The sequence below is a fragment of the Coregonus lavaretus genome, assembly GCF_964263955.1.
Source record: "Coregonus lavaretus genome assembly, chromosome: 10".
NCBI classification, from domain to species: Eukaryota; Metazoa; Chordata; class Actinopteri; order Salmoniformes; family Salmonidae; genus Coregonus; species Coregonus lavaretus.
The window spans coordinates 56,897,829-56,925,473 of record NC_139997.1 but is presented as its reverse complement, the minus strand read 5'-3'; the positions used below and the strand labels follow the sequence as shown (position 1 = coordinate 56,925,473).

The following is a 27,645-nucleotide window of genomic DNA, read 5'->3' as shown; positions in this document are numbered from 1 at the left end:
TTGGTTGCACCAGATCTTATTTAGGGGCTTCATAGCAAAAGGGGTGAATACATATGCACGCACCACTTTTCCGTTATTTATTTTTTAGAATCTTTTGAAATAAGTTATTTTCTTCATTTCCCTTCACCAATTTGGACTATTTTGTGTATGTCCATTGCATGAAATCCAAATAAAAATCTATTTTAAATTACAGGTTGTAATGCAACAAAATAGGAAAAATGCCAAGGGGGATGAATACTTTGCAAGGCACTGTAGGTTCAGAACTTTTGTGAAACAGCACAGTTGAAAAATATATGGAAAATAGAAATCAAAACGGGATGGTCTTCAGAGATAGATGGGAAGGGTTGAGGGTAGCTGAAGGTTGGGACTGAAAACAAACAAAAGATAAGTAATGTAAAATATACTGTGTCCGTAAAATGTATATAGTATGTATAAGCTGGAAGTAGAAGCATAAGTGTTGTTGTCCATTAGTTTACTCCAATTAGGGGAGGGGTGGTAGGGTTAGGGGAAAATAATAATACAAATATATATACAGTGGGCTCCAAAATTACTGGCACCCCTGACTGGCAATGCACAAACAATACTTTAAAAAATATAAACAATATAATTATAGAGAAACTCAAAATATTAACATGTGAAAAATACTGTACTATATTAATGTTCCAATGGAACCTACCAAAATAATTTATTGATTGATTTTTAATTAAATGTCCTCCAAATCAAGGTTTCACAATTAATGGCACCCTTAAAGATTATTGTAAATAACATCTACCAAAATTAAACCAGGAATTAAATTCCCCTTATTTAAGTTTATCTAAGTCTTAAGGAACTATATTGAGCCATTACATCATGTCCTGTTTCTCTAGGGTATACAAATGAGGTAACACGCATGCAAAATCCCTTTGTCATCCAACACCATGAAGAAAACAAAAGAACTGGCAGTTCAAAAGAATGGTCGTAGACCTTCATAAATCTGGTAATGGCTACAAGAAGATCCACAAACAATTGAATATACCACTGAGCACTGTCAGGGAAATTATTTAAAAAATTACAAAGATATGGAACAGTTGAAAACCTCACGGGTAGAGGACGCAAATGCATTTTGCCCCCCAGGATAGGGAGGAGGATGGTGAGAGAAGCAACAAAATCCCCAAGAATCACTGTGAAATAATTGCAGGCCTTGGTGGCGTCTTGGGGTCACCAGGTTTCAGAAAACACCATCAGACGCCACCTCCACAACCACAGACTCTTTGGAAGGGTTGCCAGAAGAAAGCCCTTTCTGACACCAAGACACAGATGCAAGCGCTTGGAGTTTGCCAAACGTCATTTAAATTATGACTGGAAGAAGGTGCTCTGGTCAGATGAGACCAAAATGGAACGTTGGTCAGATACAGCATCGGCATGTTTGGCGTCGAAACAGAGATGCATACAAGGAGAGGCACCTCATACCCACGGTGAAATATGGTGGTGGGTCAGTGATGTTTTGGGGCTGTTTTAATTCCAGAGGTCCAGGGGCACTGGTTAAGATTGATGGCATAATGAATTCCACCAAGTCTCATGCAATTTTGGCTGACAATCTGGTTGCCTCTGCCAGAAGGCTGGGACTTGGCCATAGGTGGGCTTTCCAACAAGACAATGACCCAAAACATACCTCAAGATCCACACAGAAATGGTTGTGTGACAACAAAATCAATGTTCTGCCATGGCCATCTCAGTCGCCGGACCTCAATCCAATCGGAAATCTGTGGGCTTAGTTGAAGAGGGCAGTTGATAAGCGCAAACCCAACAATGTGAAGGATCTTGAAAGGATCTGAATAGAAAAAGGGTCCAAAATCCCTCCAAATGTGTTCCTTAACCTTATCAAACATTACAGGAAAAGACTCCATGCTGTTATCCTTGCCAGAGGTGGTTGCACAAAGTACTAAATGAGGAGTGCCAATAATTATGAAACCTTGATTTTGGTGACATTTATTTTGTATTAAATAATTGTATGAATTTTGGTTGGTTCCATTGAAACATTAATAAATAACAGTATTTCTCACATGTTGGATTTTTAAGTTTCTCTATAATTATATTGTTTCTATTTTTAAAGTATTGTTTGTGCATTGCCAGTCAGGGGAGCCAGTAATTCTGGAACCCACAGCCCTCTGTAGCTCAGTTGGTAGAGCATTGGGCTTGCAACACCAGGGTTGTGGGTTCATTTCCCACAGGGGGCCAGTATGGACTCACTAACTGTAAGTCGCTCTGGATAAGAGCATCTGCTAAATGACTAAAATGTAAATGAAAAAATTAGTAAAGCTCGCCGGCTCTGGAGCAGTGGAAACGCGTTCTCAGGAGTGATGAATCACGCTTCCCCATCTGGTAGTCCGACGGTCGAATCTGGGTTTGGCGGATGCCAGGGGTACGTACCTGCCCCAATGCATAGTGCCAACGGTAAAGTTTGGTGGAGGAGGAATAATGGTCTGGGGATGTTTTTCATGGTTCGGGCTAGGCCCCTTAGTTCCACTGAAGGGAAATCTTAACACTACAGCATACAATGACATTCTAGACGATTCTGTGCTTCCAACTTTGTGGCAACAGTTTGGGGAAGGCCCTTTCCTGTTTCAGCATGACAATGCCCCTGTGCACAAAGCGAGGTCCATACAGAAATGGTTTGTCGAGATCGGTGTGGAAGAACTTGACTGGCCTGCACAGAGCCCTGGCCTCAACCCCATCGAACACCTTTGGGATGAATTGGAACGCAGACTGCGAGCCAGGCCTAATCGCCCAACATCAGTGCCCGACCTCACTATTGCTCATGTGGCTGAATGGAAGCAAGTCCTCGTAGCAATGTTCCAACATCTAGTGGAAAGCCTTCCCAGAAGAGTGGAGGCTGTTATAGCAGCAAAGGGGGGATCAACTCCATTTTAATGCCCATGACTTTGGAATGAGATGTTCGACGAGCAGATGTCCACATACTTTTGGTTATGTAGTTTACTTTCCCCAAAACCTTCTCAATTAAATGTTAACTGCAAAGTAGGCTCACCTGGCAGAAGTATATCATTTGTGTCTATTATTTGTTATTTGCAAACTTCGCCATGAAATGAGCAGCAGCAGTACAGAACCATCGCTAGACAGTCACATTATATGGCACATTCCTCACTTGCTAGATGTGCAATTAAAGGGCCAGATGCGCAATTATTAAAAAGATTTTACTGTAATTCCCCTTTAGTTGCGCAGACCAGCAGACTTGAGGCGTGAGCTAAACGTTGCAAATGCTTGCATTTCAGAAAGACCAGAAAACGTGAGACGTTAGTCCACACGTTTGAAATGGAGAAACTCTAAAACTCTCAACCTCTACAAGAGGGGAAGAAGACAATGCACATTTCAGTCTGCAGCTGGCATGTATAGTCGTCTAGAGAACTTTCACTAAAGACACGAAGTGGGAAGGACAATCCCTCTCCGACAACCGCTGGTACATCTGAAGTATCCATTCTAACCACCACTACAACCAGAAACTCTACCAAGGACATTGAAATCTCTGGCGGGCAAACCAGAGTCCTACATCATCAACTCAACTATCGAGGACAGCAACACGTAAATACATGTTGCATTTCTAATCCGAATGATTGATTATTAGGGTGCATAAGTATTATGATTACTGTGAGCGTCGTTTCCAAAGTAACTACGATAGTTTGAATCTGTCTCTCCATTCCATTCTGACCCCTCCACTATCCAAGCATTCATGCTAATGTTAGTCCAATCCACTAGGGACGTGTTTTCATTGTATTACGTTAGTAATCAATAACCTATGTGTTTGTATTGTGTTATTTAGTTAGTTAGTAAGTCAATAATTAAGCCAAAATGTGTATTGCTGATTCATCAATAAGGTTAGGGTTCTTTCAGGTTCAAGGATTATGCGACGTTCAGAATGAGACTGATAAGAGGTAATTATTGAATAAGTGACTTATCGATATATAACATATATATAATCTAAGAGTTTAATTCGGGAGATTGTAACTCGTTAAACAACTTATTCCGTGGTGCCCCAAATTCCTAATGAGTTGATTGTTACATGATTAATTTTAATCGAGTGACAATTAAACATAGGTGATTCGATGAATAACAGTCATCCATTAAAAAGTAAGTCACATCACGACATAAGGAATTTGAAATTATTTATACTTGTACTTTTACTTTTGATACTTAAGTATATTTTAGCAATTACATTTACATTTAATACTTAAGTATATTTAAAACCAAATACTTTTAGACTTTTACTCAAGTAGGATTTTACTGGGTGACTTTCACTTTTACTTGAGTCATTTTCTATTAAGGCATCTTTACTTTTACTCAAGTATGACAATTGGGTACTTTTTCCACCACTGTACACAACATGTTGTATGCCAAAGCAGTGAAAAGAGTGGTAGAGGAAGATGGGTACAGGGTGAGGGATACTGAGAGGATTCCTGTGAGTAGGCAGAAACCAAGAGAGAGTGATGGGAAGAATATGTGCTTCAGTAAGGTGGGCTTTTTAGTATTCATAGCCATGGTTGTCAATTGTACTGCAGAAATGGATCGTAAGACACAGAAAATAGAGGTGCTGGTGGCAGCGGCTGAGAAGTACATGGGATTGTGAGGATTTACTGCAGAACAGTTGAAGGGGGTGTTGAGTGGCAGCTGGGTTCTCAGTACATTGCGCAGACAGGAATAAAGAACTCTCCGGGAAGAAGAAAGGCGTGGTGTATGTTTCATTATTAACTACTCATGGTGTGATTGTGAAAACGTACAGAAACAAGTCCTTTTGTTCACCTGACCTAGAATACCTCACAATCAAATGCCAACCGTATTACCTCCCAAGAAAATTCTCTTCAGTTATAGTCACAGGCGTGTATACAGTGAGGGAAGAAAGCATTTGATCCCCTGTTGATTTTGTACGTTTGCCCACTGACAAAGACATGATCAGTCTATAATTTTAATGGTAGGTTTATTTGAACAGTGAGAGACAGAATAACAACAACAAAATCCAGAAAAACGCATGTCAAAAATGTTATAAATTGATTTGCATTTTAATGAGGGAAATAAGTATTTGACCCCTCTGCAAAACATGACTTAGTACTTGGTGGCAAAACCCTTGTTGGCAATCACAGAGGTCAGACTTGTAGTTGGCCACCAGGTTTGCACACATCTCAGGAGGGATTTTGTCCCACTCCTCTTTGCAGATCTTCTCCAAGTCATTAAGGTTTCAAGGCTGACGTTTGGCAACTCGAACCTTCAGCTCCCTCCACAGATTTTCTATGGGATTAAGGTCTGGAGACTGGCTAGGCCACTACAGGACCTTAATGTGCTTCTTCTTGAGCCACTCCTTTGTTGCCTTGGCTGTGTGTTTTGGGTCATTGTCATGCTGGAATACCCATCCACGACCCATTTTCAATGCCCTGGCTGAGGGAAGGAGGTTCTCACCCAAGATTTGACAGTACATGGCCCTGTCCATCGTCCCTTTGATGCAGTGAAGTTGTCCTGTCCCCTTAGCAGAAAAACACCCCCAAAGCATAATGTTTCCACCTCCATGTTTGACGGTGGGGATGGTGTTCTTGGGGTCATAGGCAGCATTCCTCCTCCTCCAAACACGGCGAGTTGAGTTGATGCCAAAGAGCTCCATTTTGGTCTCATCTGACCACAACACTTTCACCCAGTTCTCCTCTGAATCATTCAGATGTTCATTGGCAAACTTCAGACGGGCCTGTATATGTGCTTTCTTGAGCAGGGGGACCTTGCGGGCGCTGCAGGATTTCAGTCCTTCATGGCGCAGTGTGTTATCAATTGTTTTCTTGGTGACTATAGTCCCAGCTGACTTGAGATCATTGACAAGATCCTCCCGTGTAGTTCTGGGCTGATTCCTCACCGTTCTCATGATCATTGCAACTCTACGAGGTGAGATCTTGCATGGAGCCCCAGGCCGAGGGAAATTGACAGGTCTTTTGTGTTTCTTCCATTTGCGAATAATCGCACCAACTGTTGTCACCTTCTCACCAAGCTGCTTGGCGATGGTCTTGTAGCCCATTCCAGCCTTGTGTAGGTCTACAATCTTGTCCCTGACATCCTTGGAGAGCTCTTTGGTCTTGGCCATGGTGGAGAGTTTGGAATCTGATTGATTGATTGCTTCTGTGGACAGGTGTCTTTTATACAGGTAACAACTCCCTTTAAGAGTGTACTCCTAATCTCAGCTCGTTACCTGTATAAAAGACACCTGGGAGCCAGAAATCTTTCTGATTGAGAGGGGGTCAAATACTTATTTCCCTCATTAAAATGCAAATCAATTTATAACATTTTTGACAAGCGTTTTTCTGGATTTTTTTATTGTTATTCTGTCTCTCACTGTTCAAATAAACCTACCATAAAAATTATAGACAGATCATTTCTTTGTCAGTGGGCAAACGTACAAAATCAGCAGGGGATCAAATACTTTTTTCCCTCTGTATTCCCCCTCAAGCCGATACCACGACAGCCCTCAAGGAACTACACTGGACTTTGCGCAAACTGGAAACCACATATCCTGAGGCCGCATTTATTGTAGCTGGGGATTTGAACAAAGCAAATTTGAGGAAAACGCTACCGAAGTTCTATCAACACATTTACTGTAGTACTCGCGCTGCTAAAACGTTGGTCTGTAGTAGAATTAGATAGGGTTAAATAGTGGAATGGGATGGGATTTTTTAGAGGGCTAATAGTTGGCAGGGCAATTTTCTCTTTCCTTTTTCTCAATTTGTATTACCGTATCAAGAATTTAATGTAGGTAGGCAGTGAATGGCCTCACACACCAGTACAATAAATAGGTGGTGGTGTATGCAACTGAAAGTTGATCCTTCAACCAAATCCTAAAGAAGAAGAAGCTGGCGAGTTCAAATACTAAACATAACGTGCTAAATTCAGCAAATCAGCAAGTGGTGAGGAGGAGCCTACTATTCAGTGGAGTGGGTGTGTGGTCCAAGTCTGGGTTTAAGGGTCTCTTTTCCAAGCTTAAAAGGATAAATATTCAACATTGGCCATGCTGTCAATCCAGCATGACTTCTGCTGCGTTCAAAACAACTGGAAACTCAAAACTGGGAAATCTCAGACTTCAGTGAGTTCAAGACAACTGGGAACTCTGAAAGAAACGAGCGCCGACAGGGAAAATACGTTTTGAACGGTTATCCAACTCGGAATTTCAAGTCGGGAACACGGGCCTCTTTCTAGAACTCCGACCTGAAGATCACTGACATCATTATTCAACCTTGTTTTTTTCCCAGTTGTCTTGAAAGCACCATAAATCCAGAGAATGCCAGACTTTGATGACAAAGTTTGGTTTAAAATATTTGCCCACGAAGCACTGCCGCGCCACCTTCCTGTTCAAGTGAGCACAGCACAACAAGGGGAGTCCCAAAATGTATTGTATGCTGCTGCTTAAGTGATGCAATATGCCAGGGAGATATGTATACTGTAGCTAAGAAAGTAATACTAAGTGTATGTTGTATAGTAAGCTGTTAGTAGCCCATGTGCCTCACCCTAATAATTTGGTCCCTTTCCCCCTCATAACTTAGCCTACTGTTCAATGTTGGTGGTGCACATGTAGCCTATAGCCTGTTTTAGAGAAATGTCATCATCGAATATTGTAAGAACTTTCATTGTCTGCTTATATGCCCCCTTTATTTATCCTACAGTTCTGACTTGGTTTACAGCGAGAATATTGTAAGAACGGCACATGTTCTGAATTCTGTCGCTGTACATTTCAAAAGTGCTGAACAAATAGTTATATTGACTACTTCCGTTCTAGCTCACTCATTAATGTCTTAAACGAAATGACGGATTGCCTCTTATCCGCTCATCGTCCCCTTATGCCATAGTTTGTACATCTCAATTGTCAGTAGAAACCACATTTGTTTAAGCAAGTCAGCCATATCAGCAGTTTTTATTTAAAGGCAGTAAATGAGGCTGAATGAACTGTTTCGCTGCCAGAAAAGGCGCCGCTGGTGTAGCAGTGGTAAGGATTCTCCATGGTGCTGAAAAGAAAGCTCTGCTGTTGGGACAGCTTTATGTAGACCCTAATAGTTTGTGGGTACTGTTTGTCACCATTATAGGGCAATGAATGTATTGTTTAGGGTTGTGTTGTGTAGTGGCTTTGCTGGCATGCATCTAAAACATGGTTTTTTGCCCCACCAAGATTGACATGCTTAAAATCGCCACTGCATTATACGAACATTATACAAAACAATATAGAAAGATCCCCAAAAATAGAATAAATAAATCCAGAGAGACACATAAAGTATATTATGCATTAGACAAGTTGCATTGACAAATACTGTAGACACTTCATTGATAATTTGGTATTTACATATTTTTAAATCAATTAGAAAAATATTGAAAATATTTTTTTGACTCATGAACTTCTTTTTATGGATGAAACATTTTCCCAATAAAATGAACAAATTCACAATGTATTGGCAGTCACTGTGGGTGCATGTATAATAACAAAATAATATAAAATGTAGTAATGCTTATAAGTTTACCCATTTTATCACTAATATATTTTCATACCTGTCCAAAATATTTCACTAAGCAAACAATCACAAAATAAATGCTCTAGTCTCATTTTCCAATTCACAAAAGCTACAGTGGTGTGAAAAAGTGTTTGCCCCCTTCCTGATTTGTTATTTGTTTGCATGTTTGTCACACTTAAATGTTTCAGATCAAACACATTTAAATATTAGTCAAAGATATCACAAGGAAACACAAAATGCAGTTTTGAAATGAAGGTTGTTATTATTAAGGGAAAACTAAATCCAAACCTACATGGCCCTGTGTGAAAAAGTGTTTGCCCCCCCTTTATAAGACAACTCAACTGTGGTTTATCACACCTGAGTTCAATTCCTCTAGCCACACCCAGGCCTGATTACTGCCACACCTGTTCTCAATCAAGGAATCACTTAAATAGGACGTGCCTGACAAAGTGAAGTAGACCAACAGATCCTCAAAAGCTAGACATCATGCAGAGATCCAAAGAAATTCAGGAACAAATGAGAAAGAAAGTAATTGAGATCCATCAGTCTGGAAAAGGTTATAAAGCCATTTCTAAAGCTTTGGGACTCCAGCGAACCACAGTGAGAGCCATTATCCACAAATGGCGAAAACATGGAACAGTGGTGAATCTTCCCAGGAGTGGCCGGCCGACCAAAATTACCCCAAGAGCGCAGCGACGACTCATCCAAGAGGTCACAAAATACCACACAACAACATCCAAAGAGCTGCAGGCCTCACTTGCCTCAGTTAAGGTCAGTGTTCATGACTCCACCATAAGAAAGAGACTGGGCAAAAATGGCCTGCATGGCAGAGTTCCAAAACAAACAACTGCTGAGCAAAAATAACATTAAGGCTCGTCTCATTTTTGCCAGAAAACATCTTGATGATCCCCAAGACCTTTGGGAAAATACTCTGTGGACTGACGAGACAAAACTTTTTGGAAGGTGTGTGTGTCCCATTACATCTGGCGTAAAAGTAACACCGCATTTCAGAAAAGGAACATCATACCAACAGTAAAATATGGTGGTGGTAGTGTGATGGTCTGGGCCTGTTTTGCTGCTTCAGGACCTGGAAGACTTGCTGTGATAAATGGAACCATGAATTCTGCTGTCTACCAAAAAACCCTGAAGGAGAATGTCCGGCCATCTGTTCGTGACCTCAAGCTGAAGCGAACTTGGGTTCTGCAGCAGGACAATGATCCAAAACACACCAGCAAGTCCACCTCTGAATGGCTGAAGAAAAACAAAATGAAGACTTTGGAGTGGCCTAGTCAAAGTCCTGACCTGAATCCTATTGAGATGCTGTGGCATGACCTTAAAGGCAGTTCATGCTCGAAAACCCTCCAATGTGGCTGAATTACAACAATTCTGCAAAGATGAGTGGGCCAAAATTCCTCCACAGTGCTGTAAAAGACTCATTGCAAGTTATCGCAAATGCTTGATTGCAGTTGTTGCTGCTAAGGGTGGCCCAACCAGTTATTAGGTTGTAGGGGGCAATCACTTTTTCACACAGGGCCATGTGGGTTTGGATTTTGTTTTCCCTTAATAATAACAACCTTCATTTCAAAACTGCATTTTGTGTTTACTTGTGTTATCTTTGACTAATATTTAAATTTGTTTGATCTGAAACATTTAAGTGTGACAAACATGCAAACAAATACGAAATCAGGAAGGGGGCAAACACATTTTCACACATTAATTTTTTATTAGAAATAAGACTATTACAAGGATAACATCTGTGAAGGATCTTTTAAGAGACTTAATTTACTTTAGTTATAAAATATTTATGTGGATTAGTCCACGCATGCTGCCATTTCACATCAAATGAAGATTGAAAAATTGCAGCAGGGTTAAAATTCCTGTTAATAATTTATCTGACACAGTTGTTGTTACATTTCCAATCTAATACACTGCTCCAAAAAATAAAGTGAACACTTAAACAACACAATGTAACTCCAAGTCAATCACACTTCTGTGAAATCAAACTGTCCACTTAGGAAGCAACACTGATTGACAATACATTTCACATGCTGTTGTGCAAATGGAATAGACAACAGGTGGAAATTATAGGCAATTAGCAAGACACCCCCAATAAAGGAGTGGTTTTGCAGTTGGTGACCACAGACCACTTCTCAGTTCCTATGCTTCCTGGCTGATGTTTTGGTCACTTTTGAATGCTGGCGGTGCTTTCACTCTAGTGGTAGCATGAGATGGAGTCTACAACCCACACAAGTGGCTCAGGTAGTGCAGCTCATCCAGTATGGCACATCAATGCGAGCTGTGGCAAGAAGGTTTGCTGTGTCTGTCAACGTAGTGTCCAGAGCATGGAGGCGCTACCAGGAGACAGGCCAGTACATTAGGAGACGTGGAGGAGGCCGTAGGAGGGCAACAACCCAGCAGCAGGACTGCTACCGCCGCCTTTGTGCAAGGAGGAGCAGGAGGAGCACTGCCAGAGCAAAAAATGACCTCCAGCAGGCCACAAATGTGCGTGTGTCTGCTAAAACGGTCAGAAACAGACTCCATGAGGGTGGTATGAGGCCCGACGTCCACAGGTGGGGGTTGTGTTTACAGCCCAACACCGTGCAGGATGTTTGGCATTTGCCAGAGAACACCAAGATTGGCAAATTCGCCACTGGCGCCCTGTGCTCTTCACAGATGAAAGCAGGTTCACACTGAGCACATGTGACAGACGTGACAGAGTCTGGAGACGCTGTGGATAACGTTCTGCTGCCTGCAACATCCTCCAGCATGACCGGTTTGGCGGTGGGTCAGTCATGGTGTGGGGTGGCATTTCTTTGGGGGGCCACACAGCCCTCCATGTGCTCGCCAGAGGTAGCCTGACTGCCATTAGGTACCGAGATGAGATCCTCAGACCCCTTGTGAGACCATATGCTGGTGCGGTTGGCCCTGGGTTCCTCCTAATGCAAGACAATGCTAGACCTCATGTGGCTGGAGTGTGTCAGCAGTTCCTGCAAGAGGAAGGCATTGATGCTATGGACTGGCCCGCCCGTTCCCCAGACCTGAATCCAATTGAGCACATCTGGGACATCATGTCTCGCTCCATCCACCAACGCCACGTTGCACCACAGACTGTCCAGGAGTTGGCGGATGCTTTAGTCCAGGTCTGGGAGGAGATCCCTCAGGAGACCATCCGCCACCTCATCAGGAGCATGCCCAGGCGTTGTAGGGAGGTCATACAGGCACGTGGAGGCCACACACACTACTGAGCCTCATTTTGACTTGTTTTAAGGACATTACATCAAAGTTGGATCAGCCTGTAGTGTGGTTTTCCACTTTAATTTTGAGGGTGACTCCAAATCCAGACCTCCATGGGTTGATAAATTTGATTTCCATTGATAATTTTTGTGTGATTTTGTTGTCAGCACATTCAACTATGTAAAGAAAAAAAGTATTTAATAAGATTATTTCATTCATTCAGATCTAGGATGTGTTATTTTAGTGTTCCCTTTATTTTTTTGAGCAGTGTATATTGATGCCATTAATTTCTACACTATTCACCACTATTACAACCCTAACTAGCTGGGATAGCAAGCTAGCAGTAGCCCTACAGGACGCTGCGCAGCTATAGGGCTAGCTAGCAGGTGCATTTCACACATTTGTAGCAAAACTAACCTAGCTAAAATCATTGCACTAGTTAGCTAGCTAGCTACCGTCGTTAGCTAGCTAATTACTCCATCTAAACGTGAATTGATTCTGAAGTGGCGATTTTAGCATGTCAATCTTGGTGGGGCAAACAAAAAAATATATGTTTTTGATGCATGCCAGCAAAGCCACTACACAACACTAAATAATACATGAATTGCACTATAACGGTGACAAACAGTACCCACAAACTTTTAGGGCCTACATAAAGCTGTCCCAACAGCAGAGTCCCAAAACCTTACCACTGCTACACCTAGCTATCAGCAGAGCCTTGTCTGGCAGCGAAACAGTTCATTCAGCCTCATTTACTGCCTTTAAAAAAAACATAGCTGATATGGCTGACTTGCTTAAACAAATGTGGTTTCTACTGACAATTGAGATGTACAAACTATGGCATAAGGGGACGACGAGCGGATAAGAGGCAATCCGTAATTTCGATTAAGACATTAATGAGAGAGCTAGGATGGACGTAGTCAATATAACTATTTGTTCAGCATAGGATAAGTAAAGGGAGCATATAAGCAGACAATGAAAGCTCTTTCACTATTCGATGATTACATTCCACTAAAACAGGTTATAGGCTACATGTGCACCACCATGTCAGAACAGTAGGCGAAATTAAGAGTGGAAAATACACATGGGCTACTAACAACTTACTACACAACATACACTTAGTATTACTTTCTTAGCTACAGTATACATATCTCCCTGGCATATTACATCATTTATGCAGCAGCATACAATACATTTTTGGACTCAACTTGTTGTGCTGTGCTCATTTGAACAGGAAGGTGGAACGGCGGTCCTTCGTGGGCAAACTTTGTCATCAAATCTAGGAGACAGAACGTGTCTCCTTCCTGAGTGGTATGACAGCTGCCTGGTCCCATGGTGTTTATACTTGCGCACTATTGTTTGTACAGATGAACATGGTACCTTCAGGTGTTTGGAAATTGCTCCAAAGGACCAGACTTGTGGAGGTCTACCATTTTTTTTCTGAGGTCTTGGCTGATTTCTTTTGATTTTCCCATGATGTCAAGCAAAGAGGCACTGAGTTTGAAGGTAAACCTTGAAATACATCCACAGGTACACCTCCAATTGACTCAACTGATGTCAATTAGCCTATCAGAAGCTTCTAAAGCCATTACATCATTTTCTGGAATTTTCCAAGCTGTTTAAAGGCACAGTCAATTTAGTGTATGTAAACTTCGGAGCCACTGGAATTGTGATACAGTGAATTATAAGTGAAATAATCTGTCTGTAAACAATTGTTGGAAAAATTACTTGTGTTATGCACAAAGTAGATGTCCTAACCGACTTGCCAAAACTATAGTTTGCTAACAAGAAATTTGTGGAGTGGTTGAAAAACAAGTTTTAATGACTCCAACCTAAGTGTATGTAAACTTCTGACTTCAACTGTATATATTTATTTTTTAGCTAAAAATGTGGGGCTCATAACAGGTGGGGCTCTGCCTGTTAAATACTAAAGAATATTGGACAGAAATGAACTATGCAAGGCTAGGGAAAAGGTCAAGCTAGAAACCACTCAATTTAGGAACAGATTACCAATTCATTGGCAGAAAGGTTAATGTAGTAGTTTTGAAGGGACATCCTGTTGTTTCAATGTTGTCAGTCACTTAAAACATGAAGTTGTTAAGAGTTGCGTTACATTTCACATCAGCCATGTGCATTGCAGACGTGGACATTTCAGAGGAAAATAACAAAGGGGGGTAAGCAATGCCCTGTAGTTACATTTGGTATTTTGGCATGCTTAATTTCTCAGAACTGGACAGGAGTGAGTTTGTTTGTATGGCAGCAATCCTCTCACTCCTCCTCCTGTAATGAATAGGCCAAAACTGCTTCCCCACTGGGGTGAGTCAAGGGGAAGACTGAGTGACAGGGTTTTACACTCATGGTCAGCAGAAACCCAGTGAACCTACCGGTAGCGTATTGGATGTTGTTTCTTAGGGCTCTATTTTAACAAACCTAGCGCAATGGTCAATCTAAGTGCTGGCGGTAGCGCTCTAGGTAAGGGAAAGGTGGACACCTAGTCAGTTGTACAACTGAATGCATTCAACTTAAATGTGTCTTCCGCATTTAAGGTATGGGGGTCTTTTTTACGGTCTTTTATGTATTGCCTTGGAATCAACTCCAATTCCATTGTTAGTCCATTATAGTTTGTTAAACAGCTTACATAATTATATTTTTTTTATGTCGACCTATCCCATCTTTACTAAATATGTTAACTTGAACCTGTTTGCAGTCCACATTGTTCTAATTAATTGCCTTTAGAGTGACCACATGTCCTGGATTGTGCGGGACAGTTACGCATTTTTCCCCTTTGTCCCGCAACAAAACAATCATGTCCAGCATTTTATCAACAAATTCAAGCACCACTAATTTAGAAAAAAGGTTGTGAAAATATATATATCATAATGATGTGGTAGCCTAAGCTTACTGGTGACGTTAAACACTTTTCGAATCTTTGTTGAGATCTGGTATTCTGCGCTGCGCAAATTGAGACGTAGGCCAATGTCATAGGCCTATTGTCAACCAATCATATTTCTCAAATTCTTTCGGCCTAAATTCCAACTAAACTTGAAGAGGACAGTAGGCTTAACTACTTACAAAAAGTGTGCTTCTGGTGAAGAGCTACAAAAGTAAGTAAATAGCCATATAAGACTGAAAGATAAAGGTAATTTTGTCAAACTTGTGGGGCTCTCCATGCTCATTAGTTGCTGCTACTTCACTCAATCCCGTTTTAAAAGACTCCCTAACTGTTTTACATTCCCTGAGACCAACCAGAAATGTTTACTTGGCCAAATATTCCCCTATTTTGCCACACATGTGGTCTCTCGTTTCTGCATCACCACATTTTGCATGAGGCAAAAAGAGTGAGCTAGGTGCGCTTCAATTGCTTGTTCGGAGCAGCAGACAGCAGTGGTCCGGAGCATCGCCCCCCTTGTTTAGTAAGCTAAAGTTAGATCAAATCTGAGTCAATAATTAATGAGTATTCTACTAGTGGGGTTCGGTGCCGTTTAAGATGAGGGAAGAAATATTTTTTTATGAGCATGGCCTCATTTCTATTTCAGCATATTGGATGACTGTCATTCATACTCCATTCACCTAGCTCAATGTAACATCGATAGGTTTAGGCTACTACATGATAGTCAAATTTTCCCTATACCCATCATGAAGTTACTACAACCTAGCCTATGAATGAAAGTTTGCAAGTACGCTAGGTGCACAGGTGAGAGAAATTTGAGTAATCAAGGTGACATACATTGGCACATTCAATACCGCCTTACACACTCTTGCCTGCATCTGGCTGATCTAGGGAGTAATCATTAGTCCAACAGTTGCAAACAAGAGTTTCTATAGGACAAATTCAGGTATGTTTATCCACGTTTCGTTCCGTTTGCTTCTGTTTAAAAAACATTTTAACAATCTGCGGAATGAATACACCCCTTATCACACACAAACACAGTTCACTTTCATAGCAGCCACATAGTACATACAATACAGCACAATCCCTTTGATTGTTGTATAATTTCTTATCGCATCTACGCGCTCTCCTCCTCTCACCTTCATATTATAACCGCTACATCGTTGTCACCATATTATAATGTCATAGTCAACATTGCTACTAGAACTAACGCGTTAGTAAACCTGCTACAATTATGCAGTAGCAGTTACACTGGCGGGTCCCGGTGGCAATAAATTAATAAAACCAAAAGCTTACCTTGACTTTGAAGAGTTCCAGTGTTGGATAGCCATAGCCAGCTAGCTAACATAGCATCCCTCTCTGTTTGAGATGTGTTTGAGTAGGCTAAACTAGCTAGCTGCATTTGCTAGCTAAGTAAGTGAAAGTGAAAAAAATATATGTATATAGCTAGCTCTCTAAGAAATTAATTTGTTTGAAACTGTTCAACTATTGTCTTTCTCTCTCTTTGAGTAAACTACTCAACACATGTTATGCACTGCAGTTCTAGCTAGCTGTAGGTTATGCTTTCAGTACTAGATTCATTCTCTGATCCTTTGATTGGGTGGACAACATGTCAGTTCATGCTGCAAGAGCTCTGATAGGTTGGAGGATTTCCTCCGGAAGTTGTCATAATTACTGTGTAAGTCTATGGAAGGGGGTGAGAACCACGAGCCTCCTAAGTTTGATATTGAAGTCAATGTACCCAGAGGAGGGGGGGGGGGTGCTGGCTTTGTGAGCGGCGGTGTGGGGGAACGGATGATCTCCGCATGTGTAGTTCCCACCGTGAAGCATGGAGGAGGTGGTGTGATAGTACTTGCTGGTGACACTGTCTGTGATTTATTTAGAATTCAAGGCACACTTAACCAGCATGGCTACCACAGCATTCTGCAGCGATACACCATCCCATCTGGTTTGGGCTTAGTGGGACTATTATTTGTTTTTCAACAGGACAATGACCCAACAAACCTCCAGGCTGTGTAAGGGCTATTTGACCAAGGAGAGGGATGGAGTGCTGCATCAGATGACCTTGCCTTCACAATCCCCCGACCTCAACCCAATTGAGATGGTTTGGGATGTGTTGGACTGCAGAGTGAAGGAAAAGCAGCCAACGTGTGCTCAGCATATGTGGGAACTCATTTGAGACTGTTGGAAAAGCATTCCTCATGAAGCTGGTTGAGAGAATGCCAAGAGTGTGCAAAGCTGTCATCAAGGCAAAGGGTGGCTACTTTGAAGAATCCCAAATAAAATATATTTTGATTTGTTTAACACTTTTTTTGTTACATGATTCCATGTGTTATTTCATAGTTTTGATATCTTCACTATTATTCTACAATGTAGAAAATAGTAAAAAATAAAGAAAAACCCTTGAATGAGTAGGTGTCCAAACTTTTGACTGGTACTGTATACAAATATAGTGAGGGAAAAAAGTATTTGATCCCCTGCTGATTTTGTACGTTTGCCCACTGACAAAGAAAATATCTGTCTATAATTTTAATGGTAGGTTTATTTGAACAGTGAGAGACAGAATAACAACAACAAAATCCAGAAAAACGCATGTCAAAAATGTTATAAATTGATTTGCATTTTAATGAGGGAAATAAGTATTTGACCCACTCTCAATCAGATTGATTTCTGGCTCCCAAGTATCTTTTATACAGGTAATGAGCTGAGATTAGGAGCACACTCTTAAAGGGAGTGCTCCTTATCTCAGTTTGTTACCTGTATAAAAGACACCTGTCCACAGAAGCAATCAATCAATCAGATTCCAAACTCTCCACCATGGCCAAGACCAAAGAGCTCTCCAAGGATATCAGGGTCAAGATTGTAGACCTACACAAGGCTGGAATGGGCTACAAGACCATCGCCAAGCAGCTTGGTGAGAAGGTTTCAACAGTTGGTGCGATTATTCGCAAATGGAAGAAACACAAAATAACTGTCAATCTCCTTCGGCCTGGGGCTCCATGCAAGATCTCACCTCGTGGAGTTGCAATGATCATGAGAACGGTGAGGAATCAGCCCAGAACTACACGGGAGGATCTTGTCAATGATCTCAAGGCAGCTGGGACCATAGTCACCAAGAAAACAATTGGTAACACACTACGCCGTGAAGGACTGAAATCCTGCAGCGCCCGCAAGGTCCCCCTGTTCAAGAAAGCACATATACAGGCCCGTCTGAAGTTTGCCAATGAACATCTGAATGATTCAGAGGAGAACTAGTTGAAAGTGTTGTGGTCAGATGAGACCAAAATCGAGCTCTTTGGCATTAACTCAACTCACCGTGTTTGGAGGAGGAGGAATGCTGCCTATGACCCCAAGAACACCATCCCCACCGTCAAACATGGAGGTGGAAACATTATGCTTTGGGGGTGTTTTTCTGCAAAGGGGACAGGACAACTTCACCGCATCAAAGTGACGATGGACGGGGCCACGTACAGTCAAATCTTGGGCGAGAACCTCCTTCCCTCAGCCAGGGCATTGAAAATGGGTTGTGGATGGGTATTCCAGCATGACTATGACCCAAAACACACGGCCAAGGCAACAAAGGAGTGGCTCAAAAAGAAGCACATTAAGGTCCTGGAGTGGCCTAGCCAGTCTCCAGACCTTAATCCCATAGAAAATCTGTGGCGGGAGCTGAAGGTTCGGGTTGCCAAACGTCAGCCTCGAAACCTTAATGACTTGGAGAAGATCTGCAAAGAGGAGTGGGACAAAATCCCTCCTGAGATGTGTGCAAACCTGGTGGCCAACTACAAGAAACATCTGACCTCTGTGATTGCCAACAAGGGTTTTGCCACCAAGTACTAAGTCATGTTTTGCAGAGGGGTCAAATACTTATTTCCCTCAATAAAATGCAAATCAATTTATAACATTTTTGACATAAGTTTTTCTGGATTTTGTTGTTGTTATTCTGTCTCTCACTGTTCAAATAAACCTACCATTAAAATGATAGACTGATCATGTCTTTGTCAGTGGGCAAACGTACAAAATCAGCAGGGGACCAAATACTTTTTTCCCTCACTGTATATATTTGTTTTATTGTTGGACAGCAAAAATCAGCTGCATGTGATTTAAATTTGAAAATATGGTCCAAAGTATTCCCACCCATAATATAGAGATATGTGTTCGTATACAAATGTAAGCAAGGTTTGAAATAATTACGTTTTGGTGAAATATTAGATCGTTTTGGGCTTCTTGCGGTCAATTTGCAGTCTTCAAATAATTTGTAATTATGTTCCTGCTGTCTGACCATCCGCTCAAGACCAAAATCGGCCCGCAGCGGAATCTAGTTGATGATCCCTGTTCTAGACTAATACTCTATACATTGGCAATGAGTTAATTCAAACCACACCACATAAACACCACCCTTCTCGGCCTATTGCCATGTATTTTCAAACAATTCAATTATTTATTTTTAAATACACAAAGCACCCTTTATAACTTTTTTCCTTTCATTCAGTTTTCTTTCATTTATTTTCTCTGCAGCTGAACAGCACACACTGTCAAAGAGCCCAGAGATTAACTGAAATAATCTCTGGATCACCTCATAATCGGCTGCCAACCCACATATCACATATAAAAATGCAACATGAAAATATTTGTTCCCACGAAAAAAATCTAATTATACATTAATTAATCCTGTAAAAACATAAAGTACCAAGTGTACAGAATAAAAAGTATATCAAGATAAAAGCAGCAGAACAATCTGTGTTACCCTCCTTGGCACAGCTAGCAGACTGACTGCAGCCACCCTTACAAAATGTACCCAGAGTTCTTCCTCTAGCCTCAGAGATCAACTCTGAGCATTTAACGGTTCTTGAGTCATCCACCAGGATTAAACAGAAGGGAATATAAAGTGAGCGTTCTGTCCGCTGACCAGTAGAAAGACCACCCAGTGGTCTGAACGGAATACAATTTCTCCAACAGAGCTGGTTTGGATGAGTAGGTTCAGATGTCAATTACAAACTGGGCATCATCAGCTGTAGGGACAGAAGAGAGAACACAAGTCAGCTTTGTGGACATATCCTTTCCTGAATTTCCAAGAAGCTATGCACACTGATAGAGCCCTTTCTGGCACGTGCAACCTAAATGGGGTGGTCACAAGATATGCAGCACAAGGCTTGGCCAGCAGCTTGACAGATTTTTGTTTGCTTTTCTCATGGAGCGGTTCACCTTGAAACTTGGCCTAGTGCTGGTACAAAAAAGTCAAAACACACATAAACTGACTGGTTTGCACACTAGGTGAGAGTCTGGCCATTTGCCACCTCATACACACTGCACTGATGACAATAGGCCTATGTACCTTCCTTATCTGAAATAAAGTACTTATTAACATCCGCCTGAACCAAGCCACCTGTCCCCTCATATTTATTTGTGAAATTTAAGGAGACAGAAAAATTAGGCAAGTTAGGGAGGAGAGACATCAGAACATCATCTGAATACACGATAGAGTAAATCTAGTGACAGGGACTGAATGACAAGAAGATACTGTATTTTTATCTTAGGATATAAACAAATGCACCGTGAAACAAATGTATAGTTCTCCTAGACACATTTCAGACATAAGCAACTGCTTTCTGTTTCCCTTCACTGTGAACTATTACGACGGAATGAGTGCAATTACTTAATTAACTGTCCTTGCACCGCTTCTAAGAACAAAACAAGTTAAAACCTGTTCCAAGTTTTTCTTAGAGGAGCCCTGAAAAGGTGTTATTTTGAGTTGCTCAGTAGGTGCGCACCTGCACACAAAAGCACATACGGTATCTGTTACAAAGCCATGTGGGAGATGAGTCCACACGGCTTTGGGAGAGCAGGTGACCAAAAGGCCTGGCTGGGGCAAGAGGCTAGTGGGTCTCATAGGATATTCAGTACTCACTGTTAGTATAAGGGCTTACCTGAGACGTCTTTGTTCTCCTCCATCTCCTTCAGCTTGCCCAGAGGGTGCAGGGCCGGCACCGTGACCCCTGGGATATGGGGGAGGCAGCATGGGGGGGTGCGCGCGATCGGTGAATTCCGACACTCCAGCAGGACCTTTCTGTCATAGATGATCCTGGTTCCTGTAATGATAACAAAGGGCTTAAAGTGTCTCTCAGAGAGAAAACACAGACAGTAGTACCAGTCATGAGGTGCAGCAGTGTGTCTAGATCATGAGGTATTCTTGTGCACAATAGTTATCCAATGGACTATTAGTGCAGGCTACATAGAAAAATAGGAGGTCTTTACTTTCAATCCTGTACTTTTCCCATTTTGCACTCACTGTATCTGGTCATAAAAGGCAGGGAAAACATGTTATGCAACTCAACTCCTGAGACTGCAGTGTGTCCTGAACAGAAGGGGTAGACTAGGGAGGGGGGGTCCAAAGGCTGGAGTTCTGCACCTACACTACAAAGATCCCCTCAGTGATTCCAAGTATAAGCGCTCACAATTATCTGATCCTGATCATGCACTACTAGGCAACTATCAGAGAACCTGCTGATCCGACATATTTCATATACTGTACTGATAACAGAAGCATAATACAAATCACACCTATGTACCTGTTGTCATACAGTTATTCATTACTCTCTGGATCTCAATCCCCTCAGTTTTCCCTGAAAGGCTGCTGATTTATCCTCCTCACACACATAGCTTCCAATTGGCTCATTCATCCCTCTTCCTCTCCCCTGTAACTAATCCCCAGGTCGTAGCTGTAAATGAGAATGTGTTCTCAGTCAACTCACCTGGTAAAATAAGGGTTAAACGTACACTCCCACAGATCTTGACAGATAATTTAATCTGTAATTGATTGATCCAAACAATAAACGGATGCAGCTAAAATTATGGAAACAGGTCAAAGTGCATTTAATGCAATAGGAATGTAAGTACTGTACATAAGTTCGTAAAAACAAAATGGCACAAAAGCGGCACAGAGCTCCTGATGTCTATCTTTAGGTACTGGTGCTTTATTCTCCAAACTAGTAGCTACAGTACAATCCAAGGCATAGTGTGTTTTTCAATATCAGAGGCATCATGCCCTCAGATTTGTCCTGTTTAAAAAAAATAAAAATAAAAAATGTTGGTTTCCCTGTAATACTACTAGCCACCGAGCAACTTTATGAAGTTGGCTTTTGCTAGCACAGATTGGTTACCAATCTCCCAACCTCATACAGTGAGGGAAAAAAGTATTTGATCCCCTGCTGATTTTGTACGTTTGCCCACTGACAAAGACATGATCAGTCTATAATTTTAATGGTAGGTTTATTTGAACAGTGAGAGACAGAATAACAACAAAAAAATCCAGAAAAACGCATGTCAAAAATGTTATAAATTGATTTGCATTTTAATGAGGGAAATAAGTATTTGACCCCTCTGCAAAACATGACTTAGTACTTGGTGGCAAAACCCTTGTTGGCAATCACAGAGGTCAGACGTTTCTTCTAGTTGGCCACCAGGTTTGCACAAATCTCAGGAGGGATTTTGTCCCACTCCTCTTTGCAGATCTTCTCCAAGTCATTAAGGTTTCGAGCCTGATGTTTGGCAACTCGAACCTTCAGCTCCCTCCACTGAATTTCTATGGGATTAAGGTCTGGAGACTGGCTAGGCCACTCCAGGACCTAAATGTGCTTCTTCTTGAGCCACTCCTTTGTTGCCTTGGCCGTGTGTTTTGGGTCATTGTCATGCTGGAATACCCATCCACGACCCATTTTCAATGCCCTGGCTGAGGGGAAGGAGGTTCTCACCCAAGATTTGACGGTACATGGTCCCGTCCATCGTCCCTTTGATGCGGTGAAGTTGTCCTGTCCCCTTAGCAGAAAAACACCCCCAAAGCATAATGTTTCCACCTCCATGTTTGACGGTGGGGATGGTGTTCTTGGGGTCATAGGCAGCATTCCTCCTCCTCCAAACACGGCGAGTTGAGTTGATGCCAAATTTTGGTCTCATCTGACCACAACACTTTCACCCAGTTCTCTGAATCATTCAAACGGCCCTGTATATGTGCTTTCTTGAGCAGGGGGACCTTGCGGGCGCTGCAGGATTTCAGTCCTTCACGGCGTAGTGTGTTACCAATTGTTTTCTTGGTGACTATGGTCCCAGCTGCCTTGAGATCTTTGACAAGATCCTCCCGTGTAGTTCTGGGCTGATTCCTCACCGTTCTCATGATCATTGCAACTCCACGAGGTGAGATCTTGCATGGAGCCCCAGGCCGAGGGAGATTGACAGTTATTTTGTGTTTCTTCCATTTGCGAATAATCGCACCAACTGATCATTTTTTTGTCAGTGGGCAAACGTACAAAATCAGCAGGGGATCAAATACTTTTTTCCCCTCACTGTAACTATACTGAACAAAAATATAAAATGCAACATTTTCAAAGATTTTACTGAGTTACAGTTCATTTAAGGAAGTCAGTCAATTGAAATAAATTCATTAGGCCCTAATCTATGGATTTCACATGACTGGGCAGGGGTGCAGCCATGGGTGGGCCTTGGAGGGCATAGGCCCATCCACTGGGGAGCCAGGCCCAGCCAATCAGAATGAGTTTTCCTCCACAAAATGGCTTCATTACAGACAGAAATACTCCTCAGAATTCCCCCCACCCCCTCTCAAACAATCCTGCAGGTGAAGAAGCCAGATGTGGAGGTCCTGGGCTGGCGTGATTACACGTGGTCTGTGGTTGTGAGGCCAGTAAAACAACATTGGAGGCAGCTTATGGTAGAGAAATGAAGATTAAATTCTCTGGCAACAGCTCTGGTGGACATTCCTGCAGTCAGCATGCCAATTGCACCCTCCCTCAAAATTTGAGACATCTGTGGCATTGTGTTGTGTGACAAAACTGCACATTTTAATGTGGCCTTTTATTGTCCCCAGCACAAGGTGCACCTGTGTAATGACCATGCTGTTTTATCAGCTTCTTGATATGCCACACCTGTCAGGTGGATAGATTATCTTAGCTAAGGATAAATGCTCACTAACAGGGATGTTAACTAATTTGTGCACAAAATGAGAGAAATAACCTTGTGCATATGGAACATTTCTGGGATTTTTTATTTCAGCTCATGAAACATGGGACCAACACTTTTCATGTTGCGTTTATATTTTTGTTCAGTGTAGCTATCAAGTTAGAGTAGCTAGCTTGTCTAACCATCTTAGCTGGCATGCCTGCTGGCAAGGTTGGTAGACTTTAGAAAAGCAGGCAATAACTAAATGTACTGAATAAGACTCACATTCCTTTCAATCTTCTACCCAGATTTTAGCAGAGAAGCATTATTATTTTTTTTTTTAATAGAACCACCAATCAGGAGGATACAGACAGCTCAAGAGGTATGCTTAGATATGCAGAAAGACATTGACATAGAATTAAGCATATGCTTATGACTCTAGATAAAGTCGTTTCAGGTGTTTGAAAAATGAAAAAGCCCCCCTCCCAGCCATCCTCACCTACTTTGTGCCCCCTCAGATTGTGGTGCATGACGCCCCTGTTCAAAATGCCAAGTAGTTGGCAGAATTCCGTTATTTTTGCATAACTTACCTCCAGGCGTCGTGGAGAACAGGGTGCCTCCGGGCGTCTGACTGTAGGGCAGCTGAGACCAGTCTTTCGACTGCTCAACGCGACTGGGAATAGGGCAGTTAAGGCCTACGCTGTTGTTACAGTTAGAAGACATTGCAGAAAGTGGATGAATAAACAAATAAGTTATATAATAAGGAAAAGTTTCAAAAACAAAGCCTCGGCAAATTATTGCTGATCGATGTCAACTCTGGCCTGTAGTCTACTAATGCTGCACCAACTCTAAAGTTTGTCTGGAAACACGGGACCGCAGGGAGACACACACCACCTCAAGACTGACATACTCAGTGTTCTCTGAGAGCCACGTGCAGGTGTTTATGAAGAAGTTGCTGATGGGAGGCGTGGTTTAGTTTCGGGCGTCGCAATCACACCTCACTACGTTATGATAGAACTGCGCAAAAAGAAATTTTACAGCTCACAATAACATTGTTGACTCAGTATGAACTGAAATGAACCAAGTCCCATGATTTAACGGGGCAGGCAGACCGGTTAGATATGTGTACAATGTAAATGAGGACTAGGACATAGCAGGACAGAACGTTCGCATCTAAACCTGACGCAATAGCCCCTCCCCCCAAATTGCTTGATGTCCCCTATTTATTTGTCTATGTGATGTCGTGACAATGTTATTCAGTGTTATATCATCCACGAATGCTTTATTTTCTCAGATTGCGTGACAGTGGTCTCTCATTAAATGTCATTCCCAGTCAATCTTGGTTGTTTAAAAAAAATACAAGTTACTCAAACATCTTCAGCCTTACTGGTTTACAATCACAATGAGTACATGCAATTCAAAATCAAGGCAGATGAGCCATAATCCATTTAAACAGGATAACGAGATACTGTAGTAATCTGTCAAAACATACTGAGCTTTTGGGTTTTATCTGGGGAGACAAGTTATTGCTGGTGGGGATCTATTGAATGTAAAATAATTGTCAGACTGCAGTCTCTGGTGGAAACTTCTCGAGGCATGCAAGACGATAAATAGCACCCCCTGCCAGAACATTCAGTCAGTGAGTGATGACATCATCATGAGTAAACATGACAGAAACCTACTACTTAAATAGAGAAGACAGAACAAGGGCACTTCAAATCAACAAGTGTATGGAGAATCATGAGGTGTATGATGTCATGAGGTTAATACAATATGAATAAAAGGCAAAAAAAAGGTACAGTTCCATATTTTTTTATTGAATATTAAGGTAAATATTTCACATTAATACAGGCTACATAAAGTAGAGCCACTATACGACATGAAATGTACTCTCATTTGAACCCTTTTTAGTATGTAAACAATTATACATGTATTTACCACTCTAAAAGGTCTGATTTATCTCTATGTTTTCACTTAGTTATTGGGCTGAGTATAAATAGCGTACAGTCCTGTAGAGCCCTGCAGACCAAGAATAATTCATGTGGGGCTTTTAAAGTCAAAATAATGGCTATACTACGCAGAGAATGGATCCTGTTGAACAGGCAAATCGGTTTGTTCATAGACATTGGTAAACACGTTACAGCCCACACAGTCTTTTTAGTTAGGCACATCAAAATGGTGTCCAACCATCCAATTCCTCCTTTCTGGACACTCCCTAGGTTAATATCGTTGAATATTATGTAATTATCTGGTTCTCTTAAACGTGTATGCGTCTTGTTACTGGTCCTATGCTTTGATGGCCGCATGTGTTTAGTTGACATGATTCAGGTGCACATTCCCAACGTGCGGGGCCCAAGTCCAAGGCCAGATCTGAAACGACACGTTTTCATCACTTAGCTATAAAACCACAACAGTGAGGAATGAGTAATGGTGAAAATAAGTGAAGAATGTTTATGGGAGTGCTTACCTGCTGTGGGTCTGAGTTATCTGCAGAGTTGGAGACCACCTTCAAGACAGGGTTCCAGGCTGGGTCAGCGTTATGGAGCCCGTTGTACACGGGGCCCCCGGGGGCCTCTCCCATAGGAGGGTGGGGAGGAATCATCGTCCCGCCATACATTGACATTGGCAAACCCTCGAAAGGACAATGAGAGAGAAGTGGTAAACATTTTGTTTTTGTGATAGATGTCATTGGATCACTTGGACCAGGAGATCTTTGCATCAACTATTTAGCGTTGTCCGTTACCTTTGGGAAGTCCATAAAGTTGGTGTGCATGGGCTGATTGAAGGTGTTGGAGGGGTTCACGATGCCAGTGTCATCCCGCTCCATGGCCTGGTGCTGGGAGAAAGCACTCTGCTCCTGCATCTGCTGGTGCATCACGTGACCGCCCATCAGTGGCTGAGACCAGCCCGACATCGCCTCTGAAGGTGGAGGGTAAGAGGAGGGGAGGACTGAGATTTTGGATCGTGTGAGAGTTAAAAGTCATGTTAAAAACATTTACACAGAAGACATTCACAATATATTTCAAAGCCTTATAATAAACATCTTAAAACACTTTTAAGTTATCAGTTCTACAACTATCCATTGCACACTAACCCCATCCACCTTTCCCCTGAACACTCACCAGAAGCACTGCCCACTCCAAAGGACCAGATGCCCCCTTGTCCGACAGGCGGCGTGTAGCTGGTGGTGAGCATGGCGTGGTTGACGGAGCCCGTCTGGCGGATACGTGCCAGGCGCTCAGTGCCAATGGGAGGGGGCACCTTGCGGTCTTGCTGGCTATTGCTGCTGGGCTTAGCCTGGATCAGAGCTGGGGTCACCATGGACGCACAGAGGGTAGACGAGACCCCAGACGACACAGAGGGCACTGGGGACTCACCTGAGGAAGGGGCAAAGGCTTGGCTTGTTAACTTTCCAAATGCTAGATTATTCAAATACTTAGGATAAAATAAGATTAAATCATTTTATTTGGCTACATTTACTTTCATTATTTTCCAAGTGACTGTGTCTGTGTCCCACCATGACAGTAGACATTGAAGCGAATGTACTTTGTTTACAAAGGGGAACCACAGTACATCTATGAAGGAGCGGCCCAGTTCCCTCTCCCTGTGTTGTGTTCTTACAGGAGGTGGAGGCGCTCCAGGGGTGAGGGGAGAAGTGCTGGCGGCTGAAGGAGGGCGTGCCCACCGGGGCTGGACCCTGCAGGTACACTGGACTGCAAGAGATACTGGTGGCGAAGCTGGTCAGAGCAGCAGACGAAGAGATGGAGTTTCCCGACGGGTCCATTGGGTGCATTCCTGAAACAAAGAGTTCAACTGACCTGGTTAAATTATGTAGGCACAAACCACTGTAATAAACGGAACTAGTCTGTCTATATACAGGTAACTGCCAAAATAAAGGAAGCAGTTGAGTAACTAAATTAGGGTTCTGGCGGCTCTTATGGTGCATTTTCCTTGCATGGGTTTGGTCCACTTAAAGGGCAAGGTAAACGCCAATAAATACACAGCCATTCTGAGGGATCAACTTCAACCTATGGTGAAGCATTTCTATCCTGATGG

General features: G+C 42.2%; 2 protein-coding genes across 3 annotated transcripts in view; both read right to left on the bottom strand.

Moving 5' to 3' along the window:
• Nucleotides 1-18,871: 18,871 nt before the first annotated feature.
• LOC311136561 (eukaryotic translation initiation factor 4E-binding protein 3-like) lies at nt 18,872-24,522 on the bottom strand. The gene is made up of 3 exons (XM_084170744.1): nt 24,180-24,522; nt 20,568-20,729; nt 18,872-19,652 (listed from the first exon to the last, which is right to left on the bottom strand). The coding sequence occupies exons 1-3, from the start codon at nt 24,310-24,312 to the stop codon at nt 19,621-19,623; spliced, it is 327 nt and encodes a 108-aa protein (XP_084026870.1). The 5' UTR covers nt 24,313-24,522; the 3' UTR covers nt 18,872-19,620.
• An 863-nt stretch (nt 24,523-25,385) lies between these two features.
• The window catches only part of LOC311136526 (ankyrin repeat and KH domain-containing protein 1-like), an 83,697-nt gene continuing 81,437 nt past the window's right edge, over nt 25,386-27,645 (bottom strand). For both annotated transcript variants that reach the window (XM_084170689.1, XM_084170688.1), the window contains exons 30-34: nt 27,211-27,384; nt 26,712-26,966; nt 26,333-26,538; nt 26,057-26,221; nt 25,386-25,959 (exon numbers count right to left, since the gene is read on the bottom strand). In XM_084170689.1, coding sequence (XP_084026815.1) covers nt 25,900-25,959; nt 26,057-26,221; nt 26,333-26,538; nt 26,712-26,966; nt 27,211-27,384 — 860 coding nt within the window. In that variant the 3' untranslated portion in view covers nt 25,386-25,899. The remainder of the gene's footprint in view (nt 25,960-26,056; nt 26,222-26,332; nt 26,539-26,711; nt 26,967-27,210; nt 27,385-27,645) is intronic.